Source organism: Erinaceus europaeus, chromosome 2 (assembly GCF_950295315.1).
Source record: "Erinaceus europaeus chromosome 2, mEriEur2.1, whole genome shotgun sequence".
Classification (NCBI taxonomy): Eukaryota; Metazoa; Chordata; class Mammalia; order Eulipotyphla; family Erinaceidae; genus Erinaceus; species Erinaceus europaeus.
In genome coordinates this window covers 190,475,712-190,492,644 of record NC_080163.1, presented here as the reverse complement: position 1 = coordinate 190,492,644, position 16,933 = coordinate 190,475,712, and the positions used below count along the sequence as shown (strand labels likewise).

General features: G+C 54.4%; 1 protein-coding gene across 5 annotated transcripts in view; it reads left to right on the top strand.

Annotated features, from left to right (window-relative positions):
* The first annotated feature begins 426 nt into the window (after positions 1–426).
* CIC (capicua transcriptional repressor) overlaps positions 427–16,933 on the top strand; it is a 31,239-nt gene continuing 14,732 nt past the window's right edge. For 2 of the 5 annotated variants that reach the window (XM_016192488.2, XM_016192486.2), the window contains exons 1-2: positions 427–575; positions 2,910–5,705. In XM_016192488.2, the coding sequence (XP_016047974.1) occupies positions 2,921–5,705 (2,785 nt within the window). In that variant the 5' untranslated portion in view covers positions 427–575; positions 2,910–2,920. The remainder of the gene's footprint in view (positions 576–2,909; positions 5,706–16,933) is intronic. The other 3 variants (XM_016192487.2, XM_016192484.2, XM_016192489.2) reach the window with 2 other exon arrangements.

Here is a 16,933-nt window from a genome sequence, read left to right as displayed (position 1 = left end):
CAAACGCCTAAGCCACGCCTCCAATCCCGCTCATTGGAGAGTCAGTTCCTTAGTCCCGCCTGCATGCATTTCATTGGCTACTGTCCCTCGTAGAGGCTGGGTTCCGGCCTAAGGTGCAAGGCGACTGGATACTGTATCTGTCACTCGGTGATAAGGCGGTCTGCAATTGGTCGACTTTGGTGTCCATCATTTGTTGTGAGGCAAGGCCCCAGGCAGATCAGGCGGTCGTAGGCTCAGGTTAGTGTCGGTCCCAGAGGGAGGCCGGTCTTGGAGTTTGGCCCCTCCCATAGCGCTGCCGGGTGGGCGTGATTGGTTATGGCAAGCGTCGCTCGTCCTCGAGAGGCGGAGCCTCTCAGTATTCGACTGTCTATTGGCCTAGAGCCGCGCCGGTCAGCAGGGTTGTGGCCGCTGATTGGCTGACTGCTCCAGCTGTTGCAGGTCCATTCACCATTTTGTGTGTTGGAGTAAAAAAAAAGGGAGAATCGAGAGGGAGAGCCGGAGGGGGGGCGGGGAGGGACCGGACCGGACCGAGCTGGGGCCACGGCCCCCCGCCCCGAAACCCTGCCGAGCCCGAGGTGAGGGGCGGGGCCAGGGCTGACATAGGCTGGGGGGATTTGGGGTGCCGGGGGCCGAGAGGGGACAGGTGGCAGGAACGGGTAGGGGGTACAGGGGAAAAGGGGTGGGTGGGATGCTGAAACAGAGTGGAGGAAGTGGTGAGGAGCAGGGGTTGCCGAGGAGTGACAGGAAAGGGGTGGTGGACAGAGAATGAGTTACAGGAATGGAGGGGTGACAGGACTGGATCAGAGTGACAGGGAGAGGGAGGGGATAGAGTTGGAGGGGTGACATGAAGAGGTGATAAGGACAGAAGGTGACAGGTCCAGAAACTACTGACAGGGAGAGTGATTGGGAGGAGCAAGTGACAGAGATAGATGAGGGTGACAAGGAGGAGATGACTGAGGAGGGGGCCTAGGACTGGTGAGGAGAGAGGGGAGGTAGAGGTGGTCACAGGGTGGGAGAGAAGCTGGTCCCAGGAGAGCAGATGGGGGCAAAGAGCGTGAGACCCTGCAGACCCAGGGCTTGGGTTAGTTGGGCTGCCCTGCACCTCAGGAGTTACTGCCCAGATACTGAGGCAGGTAAAGGCCCATGGAGTCTTGGGTGGGAGTTCTTCAGAGCTCAGTGGACAAGAAGAGACGAGGGGCCCCATGGCAGAAAAAGAGGCTTGGCATCTGGGGTGAAGAGACTGAGCCAGGTCGGCAACAGGATGCCGAGGTGCCAGGCATTGTGGTTGTAGGCCCTGGGTGGGGTTTGCAAAGGTTTGTGTTCAGGCAGGACCCAGGCTGGATCTGAGACCCCAGGATCATGACCCTTGGGGGGAAGGTGGTGGCAGCTGCCTCACTTTTGGGCACTTAGTTTCTTGCCCCAGCGTGAGACACCCTGGGGCCCTCTGGGGCTCTGATGACTGGCACCCCAGGGTTGGCCCAGAGAAAGGACAGGCCCAGGGCTGCAGAGTGCTGGGGTGAGGGGTGGGGAAAAAGGCCTCAAATAGGAAAGCACAACATTAAGGGTGCCAGAGGAACCTAAGATTGAGTCAGGGGTCCTGGGCCCCCCCCAAACATCCCAAAGGGCCCCCGGCCCTCCCAGAGCTTCCCCTTTGGCCTTTCAGGTTTTCTTAGTCACTTCGGAGTAAAGTTTTTTCCTTTTTCTTTTCTCAGGGCAGCTAGAAAGGGGGCGGGCAATAATGACTGTTCAGGAAGTGAGTGAGGTTGGCCTGCTAGGCTTGTCCTGCTTTCTTTGACCTTCTCCCACTTACCCCCACCTGGAGTCGGAGGGCATATTTTGGGGGCCGGATACTTAGCCACCCTGCATGAACCAGGCCAGCCAGGGTGGGGATGCATGCAGGCTGGGGGGGGGGTGTAGGTGGGCATGCGGGTATCACTCTGGGTGCTATGGGGGAGGGGCAGGCTCACATCTAGTGGGACATTGAAACCCTGGGGTATAGTTCTGTGTCCCACTGTGTGATGACGTGTGTGTGCCTGTATGTGTGTTTGTGCGCGTGCGTGTGCTTTTGCACGGCCCCGTGGCAGTTCTGGGTATGAGCTCTTGCCCCAGACGTGCCCCTGCTTGCTTCCTGCCAGGATCTGGGGCCATGGCTACACCTAGCAGACCCAGGGTGCAGAGCATAGTGAGCAGCTATCCCCTGGGACTCTCTGTTGCTCACTCCTTCCCACAATGGCTGGCCATCATGCCAGGCTGCGGGGGGGTGGGGTGGGGGTGGAGGGGGGGAAGAGGCTCACATCACCGCCCAGTCACCTCCCTTTCTGCGACTGTGCCCGTGTGTTGTGTGTGTGTGTGTGTGTTGTGTGTGTGTGTTTGCTTTCTGGATGGTGACAGTGCAAGGAAGCGTGCCTTCTGGATCGTGTGCCGGGTGCATACTGAAATGGCTAGGAGCACAGACCATTCAGCCAGAGTGCCTGGGTTCAGACTCTGCCTCTGCCATTTCCTAACTGGGTGATTTGGACAAGTTGTTCCATTTCTGTGTGCCTCGATTTTCTCAAGCGTACATGGCTGACAGCACCTCCTCCCCTCCCCCCAGGGCTGTTAGGGGTGTAGAAATGGGCTAATAAAGACATGTAGCCCAGAGTTTGCCACAAAGGGGGGGTGCCCTGTAGGTGTGAAGTCTGTGCCTGTGCCTGCTGTGTCCTCTGCAGAGAGCACAGAGGATGCCATTGTCCTCAGGACACGACTCTGTAGCTCAGGGACTGTCCTGTGGAGAACCAGCAAGGAGGCCTTGGTGGGAGGGGATCACAGAGATGGAATGATGTCAGCAAGTGGGATGCCTTGGGGGACACAGGGTCTGGGGGATTCCTGAGCTGCTCCCTATGATCCTCATCTGCCCTCCCACCCTGCAGGTGGGCAGAAGATGAAGCCAGTGAAGAAGGCATGCACTGGCCTCCCAGGTCCTGGCAGTGGTGGCAAGTCCCCACCGGCCACCAGGGCCAAGGCCCTGAGGCGGCGAGGGGCTGAGGAGGGCGACAAGCCAGAGGAGGAGGATGATGAGGCCCAGCAGCAGCAGCAACCAGGGCTCGAGGAGACAGAGGAAGGTGAGGAGGAGGAGGAGGAACCCGAGCGGGGCCCCAGGCCAGAGGGGCTGCCCCCAGAGCTGCACCCTGAAGACCCAGGCCCAGCTGAGGACCCCAAGGTCGAGGGGGAGGCTGGCCGCTGGGAGCCCTCCCTCAGCCGTAAGACAGCCACGTTCAAATCAAGGGCGCCCAAGAAGAAGTATGTGGAGGAGCATGGGAGTGGTGGCAGTGGTGGCAGTGGAGTGACCAAGAACCCTGAAGAGCGTGCTCAGACCCCTGAGGAGGCTGGTGCCCTGGGTGTGCCTCCACAGCCGCCCACCTCCACCCGCTCTTCCTCCACTGACACTGCCAGCGAGCACTCAGCTGACCTGGATGATGAACCGGCTGAGGCTTGTGGGCCAGGCCCCTGGCCCCCCGGCAGCACCGGTGGTGGCTATGACCTGAGGCAGCTGCGGTCCCAGCGCGTGCTGGCCAGGAGAGGGGATGGCCTCTTTCTGCCGGCTGTGGTACGTCAGGTCCGACGAAGCCAGGACCTGGGTGTACAGTTCCCTGGGGACCGGGCCCTTACTTTCTACGAGGGGGTTCCTGGTGGCTGTGTGGATTTAGTTCTGGATGCCACGCCACCGCCGGGGTCACTTATGGTGGGCACAGCCGTTTGCACCTGTGTGGAACCTGGCGTGGCCGCCTACCGGGAGGGGGTGGTAGTGGAGGTGGCCACCAAGCCAGCTGCTTACAAGGTCCGCCTTGGCCCAGGCCCTCAAACTGGCCCCCCAGCTGCCCTCCCCCAGCCCCCCCAGCCAACATACCGGGAGCCTGAGGAGGCTGTGTGGGTGGCCCGATCTAGCCTGCGCTTGCTGCGTCCCCCCTGGGAACCTGAAGCCCTACTGAGGAAACCTCCAACTGAGGAGGAGCAGGCTGAGCCTGGGGCACCCCTGCCCCCCTGCCCAGGAGCCCTGGATACCAAGCAGTTGGAGGATGCTGAGGTCTCCAAAATCAGCTTTGGTGGCAACCTGGGGACCTGTGAGGAAGGCGAAGACAAGCACCCCGCAGCCCTGGGCACCCCAGCCCTGCTGCCACTGCCCCCGCCCCAGCTCCTGTCACCACCACCCAAGTCCCCAGCCTTTGTGGGCCCCGGCCGCCCAGGGGAGCAGCCCTCACCATGCCAGGAGGGGAGTCAGGGTGGCAGCCGCAGCAGCAGTGTGGCCTCTCTGGAGAAGGGGGCTGCCCCAGCTGCCCGGGCCCGCACGCCACTCACAGCTGCCCAACAGAAGTACAAGAAGGGCGATGTGGTCTGCACACCCAATGGGATCCGCAAGAAGTTCAATGGCAAGCAGTGGCGTCGCCTGTGCTCCCGGGACGGCTGCATGAAGGAGTCACAGCGGCGGGGCTACTGCTCTCGCCACCTGTCCATGCGGACCAAGGAGATGGAGGGCCTGGCGGACGGCGGCCCGGGTGGAGCAGGGCGGCCAGCTGGTGTGGCCACTAGGGAGGGCAGCACCGAGTTCGACTGGGGTGATGAGACCTCTCGGGACAGCGAGGCCAGCAGTGTGGCTGCCCGTGGAGACTCGCGCCCACGCCTAGTGGCCCCTGCTGACCTATCACGCTTCGAGTTCGACGAGTGTGAGGCGGCCGTGATGCTTGTGTCGCTGGGCAGCTCGCGCTCGGGCACCCCTTCCTTCTCACCTGTGTCTACGCAGTCGCCCTTCTCGCCAGCCCCATCGCCCTCACCCTCACCGCTCTTTGGCTTCCGCCCTGCCAACTTCAGCCCCATCAACGCGTCACCTGTCATCCAGCGCACAGCTGTCCGCAGCCGTCATCTCAGTGCCAGCACCCCCAAAGCTGGTGTGCTGACACCCCCAGATCTGGGCCCCCACCCGCCACCCCCTGCCTCCCGTGAGCGCCATTCCTCTGGCATCCTTCCCACCTTCCAGACCAACCTGACCTTCACCGTGCCCATCAGCCCTGGGCGGCGGAAGACGGAGCTGCTGCCCCACCCAGGGACCTTAGGGGCCCCGGGCACAGTGACTGGAGGAGCTGCCCAGGACTTCCCTAAGAGCGATAGCATGGACTCCGGTGTGGACTCCGTGTCCCACACGCCCACACCCTCCACTCCGGCTGGCTTCCGGTCTGTGTCGCCTGCTGTGCCCTTCTCCCGATCACGCCAGCCCTCACCGCTGCTGCTGCTGCCCCCACCTGCTGGCCTGACTTCTGACCCAGGACCCTCAGTGCGCAGGGTGCCTGCCGTGCAGAGGGATTCTCCAGTCATCGTCCGCAATCCTGACGTGCCACTACCCTCCAAATTTCCCAGTGAGGCAGGCACTGCCGGTGAGGTACGGGCCGGGGGCCCTGGGCGGGGCTGCCGAGACACCCCAGTGCCCCCTGGGGTGGCCAGTGGGAAGCCTGGCCTCCCCCCACCTCTGCCAGCCCCTGTGCCCATCACCGTGCCTCCAGCCGCGCCGACTGCTGTGGCTCAGCCCATGCCCACCTTTGGCCTGGCATCCTCACCCTTTCAGCCGGTGGCCTTCCACCCCTCACCCGCCGCCCTGTTGCCTGTTCTGGTGCCCAGCAGCTATACTGGCCATCCTGCCCCCAAGAAGGAAGTCATCATGGGCCGACCTGGGACAGGTAAGAAAGGAGGGTCAGTGGGAAGAGGGCTCACTGGGAACTGGGCAACACCTAGCAAGCTGTCTCGTTCCTCTGAATGAGCTCCCCACCTGAGGTGGGGCCTCCTTTTAAAGCACAGGCCTTGCAGGGAAATGCAGGAGGCAGGCTGGTCTGGATTCTGAAGGCTCAGTGCACTGTTTGCAGGTCCCTCCCAGTGGGCACACGTTCACCGGGACCATCAGTCAGCAAAGCCTCCTGAGCACAGGCTCAGAGCTGGGCACCCACAGAGCCGATGGGGCAGCAGGAGCATGGTATCAGCTGTGTATGGGGGGCTGGCAGGGATATCGCTGTGATAAGCACAGGGCCTGGTGACTTAACTGGCAGAACCCTTGCACCCAACCATGTGCTGTAGCGCCCATAATGTACCCAGCCTGTCCCCAAGCCTTTTCAAATATTAGCTAATGCCGTCTTCACCACCACCCTAACAGGCAGTGCTGGAGGCCAGGGTAGGACTTGCTCCAGGTCACATGGCTGGTAAATGCTGGAACCAGGCCTCACACCTGGGCAGGTTGCCCCGGGAACTGCCCGGCCGCAGTGCTGGCACACAGACAGGAAGACAGGCTCTGATGGGTGCTTCTCTGGGAAGTGGCAAGGTCAGGATAGGAATCTTCATCCTCACCCACTGCAGTCAGCATCATCTGTGTGATGAGCGTGGGCTAGGGACCTGCGAGGTGCTTGCCAAACATCTGGTGTGAGCCCAAAGGTTGAGGCATATAAGCCAGAATTTCAGGATGAACCTCCAGTAGGCTGACTGGAAGCTTCAGGCAGGAAAGGGGAGTGTTGGAGAGCTGGGGCTGAGGCAGTAGCATTGCCGAGATGTTCAGGCTGGGCCTTCTTAGAGCAGTTCTTAGAGGGATAACAGTCCTGTTGCCAGTTTCTTCCTTAGCTTGCTAGCTTCTTTTTTTCTTTCTTCTATTTTCTTCTTCTCCTTCTTCTTCTCCTTCTTTTTTCCTTTGCCACCAGTGCTATCATTGGTGCTCGGTACCTACAAAATAAAGCCATCACTTCTAGTGGCCCTCCCTCCTCCTCGCTCTTCTCTTTTTGATAGAGACAAACAGATATTGAGAAGGGGGAGGCAGAGAGATAAGTGCTCATGAAGCTTCTAGCCTGCAAGTGGGGATAAGGACATGAACCTGGGTCCTTGTGCATGGTAACATGTACACTCAACCAGGTGTGCCTCTACCAGTCCCCAGCATCTTTTCCTCCCCCCCCCCCCCCCCCCCCAGTCAGAGCATTGCTCAACTCTGGCTTATGATGCCAGGGATTGAACCTGGGACCTCTGAGCCTCAGGCATAAAAGTTTGTTTCCCTACCAATGTTGCTATTCCCTGCTGTTTTTGTCCATGAGAGCACTGCTCAGCTCTGGCTTATGGTGGTCCTGGGAATTGAACCTGGGACCTTTGTTTTTTTTTGCTCAGGCATGAAAAGCTTTTTGCATAACCACTGTGTTATCCCCAGAACCCTGACCCTCAATTTTATAGTTTTATTTTACTTGCTGTTGTTGGGGCTTTACTGTTCCAGACTGACTTTTTGAGATATAAAAAAAAAGAGACAGACAGAAACAGTGAGGTGGGGTGGGGAAAGACACCACAGCACTGAAGCTTCTTCCAGTGCTGTGGGGACTGGACTTGAACCTACGTTGAGTGCATGGCAAAGCAGATGCACTATCCAGCCTCTCTCTCTGATATGTTTTTTTAAAGACTGATTTTTTTTAAATGTTTTTATTTACTACTGCATAGAGATGGAGAGGAATTGAGAGGGGAGGGGAAGACAGAGAGGGAGAGAGACAGAGAGACACCTGCAGCCCAGCTCCAACATGCGCATGAAGCTTTCCCCCTGCAGGTCTCTTGACCCAGGGACTTGAACCTGGGTCCTTGAGCACTGCAGTGTGTGCACTTAACCAGGTGTGCCACTGCCTGGCCCCTTATAGACTGATTTTATGAGTGACCAGAGTACCACTCTGGTGTACATGATGCCAGGGACACAGTGAACCTGGGGACTCCCACATACAAGTCCTGTGTTCTGCCTGCTGAGTTTCTTGCCTTGTCACATTAGTATCTTTTTTATTCCTTCCTTCCTTTACTTATTTTATCTATTTATTTATTTATTTATTTATTTGCCTCCAGGGTTATTGCTGGGACTTGGTGCCTGTACTATGAATCCACTGCTTCTGGAGGCCTTTTTTTTTAAAAAAATTTTTTTGGATAGGACAGAGAGAAGTTGAGAGGGGAGGGCAAAGAGAGAGGAGAGAAAGATAGATACCTGCAGACCTGCTTCACTGCTTATGTAGCGACCCCCCCCTTGCAGGTGGGGATCCAGGGGCTCGAACCAGGATCCTTGTGTGGGTCCTTGCACTTCGTACTGTGTGCGCTTAACCTGCTGCACTACCACCTGCCCCCCTTTATTTACTTTATTTTTCTTAGTATTTTATTTATTTTAATGAGAGAGACATAAAGAAAGATACACACAGAGAGAGAAAGAGAGGGAGATGGAGGGGGGAAGAGAGAGATACAGAGACACCAACCGAGACCAGAGCACTGCTTAGCTTTGGCTTATGGTAGTGCTGGGTATTGGACCTGGGACTTCAGGCAGGAGAGTTTTTGCATAATCATGCTGTCTCCCCAGCCCCTTCTTTTCTTTCCCTTTTTAATTTTTACTTGTCTTTATTGCTTTTTTATTTATTTATTTATTTAAATTTATTTATTCCCTTTTGTTGCCCTTGTTTTATTGTTGTAGTTATTATTGTTGCTATTGATGTTATCGTTGTTGGATAGGACAGAGAGAAATAGAGAGAGGAGGGGAAGATAGAGAGGGGGAGAGAAAGACAGACACCTGTTTCACTACCTGTAAAGCGAATATCCTGCAGGTGGGGAGCTGGGGGCTCAAACCAGGATCCTTACTCGGGTCCTTGTGCTTTGCGCCACCTGCGCTTAACCCGCAGTGCTACTGCCCAACTCCCCTTTATTGCTTTTTTAAATAACTTTTATTTATTAGATAGAGACAGAAATTGAGAGGGATGGTCCGGGAGATGACACAGTGGTAAAGCTTTGGACTCTCAAGCCTGAGGTCCCGAGTTCGATCCCCCAGCAGCACATGTGCCAGAGTGATGTCTGGTTCTTTCTCTCTCCTCCTATCGTTCTCATAAATAAATAAATAAAATCTTAAAAAAAAAAAAAAAGAAGTTGAGAGGGGTGGGGAAGATGGGGAGAGAGAAAGAGACACTTGCAGCACTATTTCACCATTTGTGAAGCCTTCCTCCTGCAGGTGGGGACTGGGGCTTTGAACCTGGGTCTTGTGCTTGTAACTTGTGTGCTCTACCAAGTGCGCCACCATCTGGCCCCACTTGTTTTTATTGTCAGCGGGGTTATCAATGGGTGTGCCTTCACAGTGAATACACCAATTTTGCTGGCCTTTTATTTTTCCTCCTTTATTTGCTTTTCGTTGTTGTTTGTTTTGTTTTGTTTTACCAGAGCACTGCTCCTCTGGCTTACGGTTGTGCAGAGGATTAAACCTGGAACCTTTGGTGCTCGAGGCATGAAAGAATTTTTACATAATCACTATGCTATCTCCCCAGCCCTCCTTTATTTGATAGGATAGACAGAAATTGAGAGGGGAGGGCAAGGTAGAGATGGAGAGAGGAGGACACCTGCAGTGTTTTTTCACTGCTCATGAATCCTCCCCCCTGCAAGTGGGAGCCAGGGCCTTACACCTAAAGCCTTGAGCATGGTTATGTGTCTGCGCTGCCAGGTGCGCTGTGATTAGCCTCCCCGCTTCCCGCCATTTAAAAAATTATTATTTATTTATTTTGGGGGGGCTGGATGGTAGTGCAGTGGGTTAAGTGCATATGGTGCAAAGCACAAATACCGGTTCGAGCCCCCAGCTCACCACCTGCAGGGGGTCACTTTGCAAGTGGTGAAGCAGGTCTGCAGGTGTCTATCTTTCTCTCCTCCTCTCTGTCTTCCCCTCCTCTCTCGATTTCTCTCTGTCCTATCCAACAACAACAGCCAAGACAACAATTGCAATAACAACTACAACAAGCACAACAACAAGGGCAACAAAATGGGAAAATGGCCTCCAGGAACAGTGGATTCATAGTGCAGGTACTGAGCCCCAGCGATAACCCTGGAGGCAAAAAATAAATAAATAAAAAATATTTATTTATTTATTTTTATTAGCTAGACAGGGAGAAATTGAGGGGAGGAAGGAAGATAGAGGGAGAGAGAAAGACACCTGTAGCACTACTTCACTACTTGTGAAGCTTCCCCCTGCAGGTGGGAATAGGGGGCGTGAATCTGGGTCCCTGTACATATAACATGTGTATTCAGTCAGGTGTGCTACCACTTGGCCTTCTGTATTTATTTTGACCAGAACACTGCTCAACTCTGGCTTAAATTGGCTGAATGAGAGAAATTGAACCTGGCATCTATGGTACCTCAGGCACAAGTCTTTTTGCATAACCACTATGCTGTTTCCCCAGTTCCCTGGCCTGACTTATTTACAGTACACTGAAGGTTCACTCTGAACTGTACTCTTGGTGCTTAGGATATAGCCTGACCCTCGAAGGTCTCATAGTGCTTGGAGTAGACAAAACTTTCCCCCATGACTGGACAAAATCATCATGGATGGGATGGTTTCTGTGGGAAGTCATGGAGAACTTGGAGAAGGCACCAGGAGCCTCTAGAATGAGGCCTGAAGGGTGTGCACAAGTGAGCTCGGCTTGGCATAGCAAGCTGGCCGGCGGGCCCTTCAGGCAAAGGGACGAGTTTGTGCAAAGGCCTGTTGGTGAGAGCGAGTATGTAAAGGAAGTTGAATCTACAATGTCAAGGGCTGTTGAAGATGGGCCAGCATTGGGATGCACCACTGTATTGGTGAGCAAGGGTCAGAGCATACAGGGCCCTTGTGAGACTTGCGAACTTTGTCCTGAGGGTACAAGAAGATTTGAATAGATCAGAAGACAGCTGTGTGGTGGAAGGGGAGTGAGGTTAGAGGCAGGGAGACCATAGAGGAGAGTAGGCAAACTGGCTAGCTAATGCAAAAAAGAGCCCAGGGCCTGCCCTCAGGAAGTTCCATGCGCAGTGGCCATATTTGTCCTCACTTCACTTCATAGACTTTTAGCCCTGTCCTTAACATTAAAATTTTTTTTCTGTATTTTATTATTGCTGAATATATATATATATATATATATACACACACATATATATATATATAGTTGCTATTGAGGCAGAGAGAGACCACAGCACCCAACATCCAAACTTCCTTTTTAAAAAAAATTTTTTTTTTGTATTTATTTATTCGATACAGACAGCCAGAAATCAAGAGGGAAGGAGGTAATAGAAAGGGAGAGGGAGAGAGACACCTGCAGCCGCACCACTTGCAAAGCTTCCCCCTGCAGGTGGGGACTAGGGGCTGGAACTGTGGTCCTTGTGCTCAACCATGTGCGCCACCACCCAGTCCCTACCCAGACTTCTTTCAATACCATGGGGGCCAGTTTTAAACCTGCATTGTGCATATGGCAAAACAGTGCACTATCCCAGTGAGCTATTTCACCATCTATCCTCAACATTTTTTAATGGTTTTATGTAAGTTTGTTTGTTTATAGTAGGAGAAGGGAACAGTAGCATCACTGTGATTCATGTGATCCTGGGACCAGACCCAGGACCTCAGGCTTTTAGGTCCAGCGTTCTAGTCATTATACCACCTCCTGTGCCACTCCCTCAACATTTTTCACAGTGATCATTGTAATTATGAGCAAAATTCCACAGGAATGGACACAGTAGAGATTTCTGTCCTTAGGCAGATGAAGCAACAGATGTAGAAAAACTCTAACCATTCCCCTCTAACCCCCTTGCAGGCACACAGCCCCCCCGACACTGTCATAACATCACCTTGTGACCCTCATTCAGCTGCTGTGTGTATGTGGCAGTGGGATGCAGGTGGCCTAAGGCTGACCAGGGCTGGCCCTGCAGGCCCTTCAGCTATTTGTTTTTTAGATAGAGACAGAGAATTGGGGTGGTGGTGGTGGGGGGGGAGACAGACATAGAGCAGTGGACATGCATGCCTGAGATCAGAGTTCGACCTTTGGTACTGTATATGCTACACACACACACACATACACACACACACTATATAGCACTAAAGCTTCCTTCATTGTGGTGGGGGTCTGGCTTCAAACTGGGTGGCAAAGCAGTGTGTTATCCAAGGGAACTATTTTGTTGCTTCCCCCCCCCCATTTTCCAGATGGGGAAAATTGAGGCTCTGCCCTCTAGAAGAATAATCCTGATTGAGGTCACCCAGCTAGGGAGTGCTAAGCCTGCAACCAGGTCTGTAGATCAGAAGTCTTTTATGATTAGAGGTCAGAGTATACTGAGGACTCAGAGTCCCACATACAAATCTCCTCCCTGAATCCTTAGCAGCCCAGGAGGGCAGTCGCATTATTAGTTTCAGCATGGCCTGAGAAGGTAAGCGACTTCCCTGAAGTCACTCTGCCAGGAAGAGGAGAGCCAGGATTTAACTCTGGTGGGCTGGCTTCAGAGACCAGGCACTCTCACTAATAGTGAGGATAACAAGGATAATAACCACAATACTGAGCACATACCCTGTGTCTAGCCCCAGGCTTGGGGCGAAATCACCAAATGCACCTGATGGTGTATAAAGCAGGGTAGGTAGTGTTATGGTGGGGGTGGGGGCTTTGCTGAGAGTTAGGAAAAGGAGGCCCCTTGCTGTTGGCTGCCTGGTTGTCAGAACTTGTCCAGTGCCTGTCCTGGCAGTTCTGTGCAGCTCCACCCTGACAACACCCAGAGCTGAGGTATCCAGGCTGCCCTCACATTCCCAGCCAGCAGCAGGCCCTTTTGTTCTGCTCCCTACACCCCCTGGGAAGTAGGCACCTTGGGCCCAGATCAGGCAGACAGGCGCTCCCCAGTGGCAGAGTGAGGTCACAGTCCAGGCCCCTCCTGCTTACCCATGGTAGGGCCTGACCCCTAGCTCAGAGGGCAGCAGGTGTGAGGGGGTGGCCTTGGGGCAGCCTGCCTGTTCCTGCCCCCCGCCAGGCATTTGCTTCCGCTGGGGGACTTGCCGGGGCAGGCAGCCGGCATTCTCCACATTCTGCTCTTGGCCAGCCAGCCAGCTGCTACTGCCACCTCCCTCTGACTCTTTCTGCAGGCTCCCCAGGAGAGGAAGCTACCCAGGGGCTGCCCAGGGGGCCAGATGTCACAGCCCCATTCCAGGCTGCCTCCCTTCCAGCTCCCAGCTTCCTGCCTGGCTTCCCTGTATTGATGGTTCCCTGAGCCTGTCTGCTTCTCCTTGATTCTTTTTTTTTTTTTTTAATATTTATTTATTTACTTATTCCCTTTTGTTGCCCTTGTTTTATTGTTATAGTTATTATTGTTGTCGTTGTTGGATAGGACAGAGAAAAATGGAGAAAGGAGGGGAATCAGAGAGGGGGAGAAAAAGATAGACACCTGCAGACCTGCTTTACCGCTGGTGAAGTGACTTCCCTGCAGGTGGGGAGCCGGAGGCTCGAACCGGGATCTTTACGCCAGTCCTTGTGCTTTGCGCCACGTGCACTTAACCCACTGCACTACCAACTTACTCCCTCTCCTTGATTCTTTTAAGAGAGGGACCAGAACACTGCTGTAACATAGTTATTAAAGCCAACAGTATCAAAGTCGAACCCTGGATCTCAAGCATGCATGTCCACTGCTCTATGTGTCAAGCCATCTCTCCAGCTATGGTCTAACTCTCTTTGAGCCACTGTTTGTGTTCCAGTCTTTCCCTGGATTCTTCTGTCCATCTCTGTGTAGTCTCTGCCAATGGGCCTGAGTCTCTCCCTCTCTTTCTGACTCCTGACTCAGAGCCTGGCTTTATCTTTTTTGCTTTGTTCTTTCCTAGACATTAGTCCTCGTCTGAGCTTTCATCACTGCATTCCCTACCTCTTAACATCTTGAGACCCTGTGTCTCAGGGCCAGCCTGGGCCCCTCCACTGGTATGCCTTCTCCTACTATTTTTGTTTTAAAGATTTACTTTATTATTATTTTCACCTTATTTCAAAGGAGAGAAAAGGTGGTGGGGTAGAGAGTGAGAACCAGAGTAGCAATGTCAAATACATAATGCTGAGGCTTGAACACAGAACTTTATGCCTGCAAGTCCAGAATTCTAACACTGTGCAACCTCCTGGGCTTCTCCCTTCCCCCACTACTATAATTATTATTTGAATATGTATGTACTTACTGAAAGAGAACCAGGAGGTTGAGGATACTGCAGAGTGGTTATGCAAAGAGTCATGTCTGAGGCACCAAAGGTCCCAGGCTCAAATAAGCCAGAGCTGAGCAATGCTCTGGTACAATAAATAAATAAGTGTTGTTTAAGAACAAAACTATCTTTTTTGTTGTTGTTCTTTCCAATTTGTATTAAATAGGACAGAGAGAAATTGAGAGGATGGGGAGATGGGGGTAAAAGGATAGACACCTGCAGACCCCTGCAGGTGGGGAGCAGGGGCTAGAACCTGAGCCTTTACACTTGGTAATATGTGTGCTTAACCAGGTGTGCCACCACCCCACCCCCAAAACTATCTTTAAAGAAAGAGAATGAGAGCCTTACTATGGCATATGTAGTGCTGGGCTTGAATTTGAGACCTTATCCATCCAAGTCCTATACCCTACCATTGAGTCACTTGGCCAACTGCTCCTCCTGTGCTTTAAAACAAATTTTTTTGTTTACTTATTATTGGATAGAGACAGAGAGAAATTAAGAGGGAAAGGGGAAATAGAGAGAGAGAGAGAGAGAGAGAGAGAGACCTGCAGCCCTGCTTCACCACTCTTGAAGCTTTCCTCCTGCAGGTGGGGACCAGGGGCTTGAACCTGGATCCTTACACACTGTCATATGTGATATGTGTGTTTAACAGTTGTGCTACCACCTGCCCCCTTCTTCTGTGCTTTTGTTTTCCTCTTCCAGGGTTATTGCTGGGGCTCAGTGCCTCCACTATAAATCCACTACTCCTAGAGGCTGTATTTCACCTTTTGTTGCTCTTGTTTATTATTACTATTGTTGTTGTTGCTGTCATTGTTGTTGAATAGGACATAGAGAAAGGAGAGAGGATGGGAAGACAGAGAGGGGGAAAGAAAGACACCTGCTGACCTGCTTCACCGCTTGTGAAGCAACTCCCCAGCAGGTGGGGAGCCAGGGCTTGAACTGAGATCCCTATGCCGATCTGTGTGCTTTGCACCATGTGTGCTTAACCCACTGTGCTACCACCGGACCCTCTTCTTCTGCACTTTTTAAAGAATTTTATTTATTTAAATATTTTAATTTTATTATTTATTTTGGATAGAGACGGAAATTGAGAGGGAAGAGGGAGACAGAGGGGGAGAGAGTGAAACACCTGCAACAGTGCTTCACTGCTTATGAAGCTTCTTCCCCTGCAGGTAGGGACCACAGGCTTGACCCTGCATCCTTATTCACTGCAATGTGTGTGCTCAACCAGGTGCCAACTACCTGGCCCCTCTTCTTCAAGTCTTTAAATGGACTTGCTGCTCCCATCACAGCCCCTTGCCTCAACTTTGTGCACATCAAGTGCTCTGTTTTATTTAAGTCATAGGCAGTTGCTGTGCACCAGGCCCCTACTCCCTTTTTTTGGGGGGGTTGGGGGTACTGGGATGTTGTCTAGGCCTCAGAGCCCCCTTGCCACATTAACTGCCCACTACTATCCCTTGAACCTGCTGAGAAGTGTCAGGACCCATCGACCTCCAAGCACCTGTTCCACACCACAGGCAGGAAGATGGGGGCTGTGTGGGCCAAGCAGAGGATCCGGCTGTGGGGGAGCAGCAGGAAAGCAGCTCCTGTGCCCACCCACATGTTAGAGGGCACCACCCAGGTCATTTTACTCCCTACTACCTTCCAGGCGGGCACATCCAGAGCCCTTTGTCTGAGTTCCAGGTATCATCCACCTCTCAGAGACTAGGTTGTACCCACCAATTGTACTTGGGTAGGTGGGGAAAAGAAGGTCCAAAGAAGAACTGTTGTGTGTGTGTGTGTATTTTCTTACAACTCCCCAAAGCCAGGTTCTGTTTGCTAGAATTTCCAGTTTGTGTCAAACAGTGATTCCCATGTCTACCACCAGAAAGACCCAGGCTGAGCAGTCAGTCCTGGGGGAAATGGGAAGTGGAGAAGTCAGGTGTGAATGCCGGCACAAGAAAGCATGAGCAGAGGGAGGAGAGTCCAAAGACAGCAGGTTTAGGTAGGCCCCCCCACTGGAACATGAGCAGCAGTGAGGGAACAGGAAACCCAATCCAGGTCCAGGCAGGCAGGGCAGCAAAGGCTCTGAGGGGTGGAAGTGCAGGACGTCTGAGTTGAGCTGAGGCTGGAGCTGACACTAAAACCCAGGCTTGGTGGAAGGGTGCCCAGGAGGGCAGGTTCAACCAGGCCAGGCTTGCACTTAGAGCAGGGAGAGAGAGGCTGGTGTCAGAGATTCCTAGAGGAAAAAGAATGACGGGGTGAGAGGTGCATTTGAGCCTAGAGGATTTGGTAGGCGAGCCCCCAGCCCCCAGGTTTAGCCGCCCAGCGGCGCCAGCCGCTCAAGGCCTCAGGCTGCCTCCTGGCGGCGACCCGCGGCTCGCGCATGCGCGACGGGGGCGTGTGCGGCCGGGAGTCCCGGCGCCCCCGGCGCCCCGACATTAATGGCTCCATTAGTGGCCGGGAGGGAGGCGCATTAGCGGCGGCGACGGCGTCTGGCTCCCATTACCACCGGCGGCAGGGCTGCACCGCAGGCGGCTGGCCCCCAGCCTGCCGCACCACCGCCTTCGCCCGCACCCCGTCCTCTTCCCGCTCCCTACGGAGGCCTGGGCACCCCGGCTCCCAACCTGGGCGGAGAAGCTGTGGCCGGGGGTTCGGATCCCGGCATTGCAGCCTCCGGGCCGCCCATCCTCTCCCGCTCTCAGCCGGTGCCGGGCGAAGCGGCCGGGAAAGCGAGGCGCCGGCACTTCGTCCGGGGCGGGCACCGGAGGAGACCGCGCCCAGCGCGGGCGCCCTGCGGGGTGCGGGTTCCCGCGCCCCAGAGGTTCGGACCCGGGGTTGGCACCGCGTCCTTCCCATTGGCCGCCCCGCGCCCGCCGGCGCCGATTGGCCGGGAGCATTAACCCCTGCGTGTCTGGCCGCGCCCTCGGGCGGGGGTGTCCCCCAGACGGCTCGGGTGCCAGC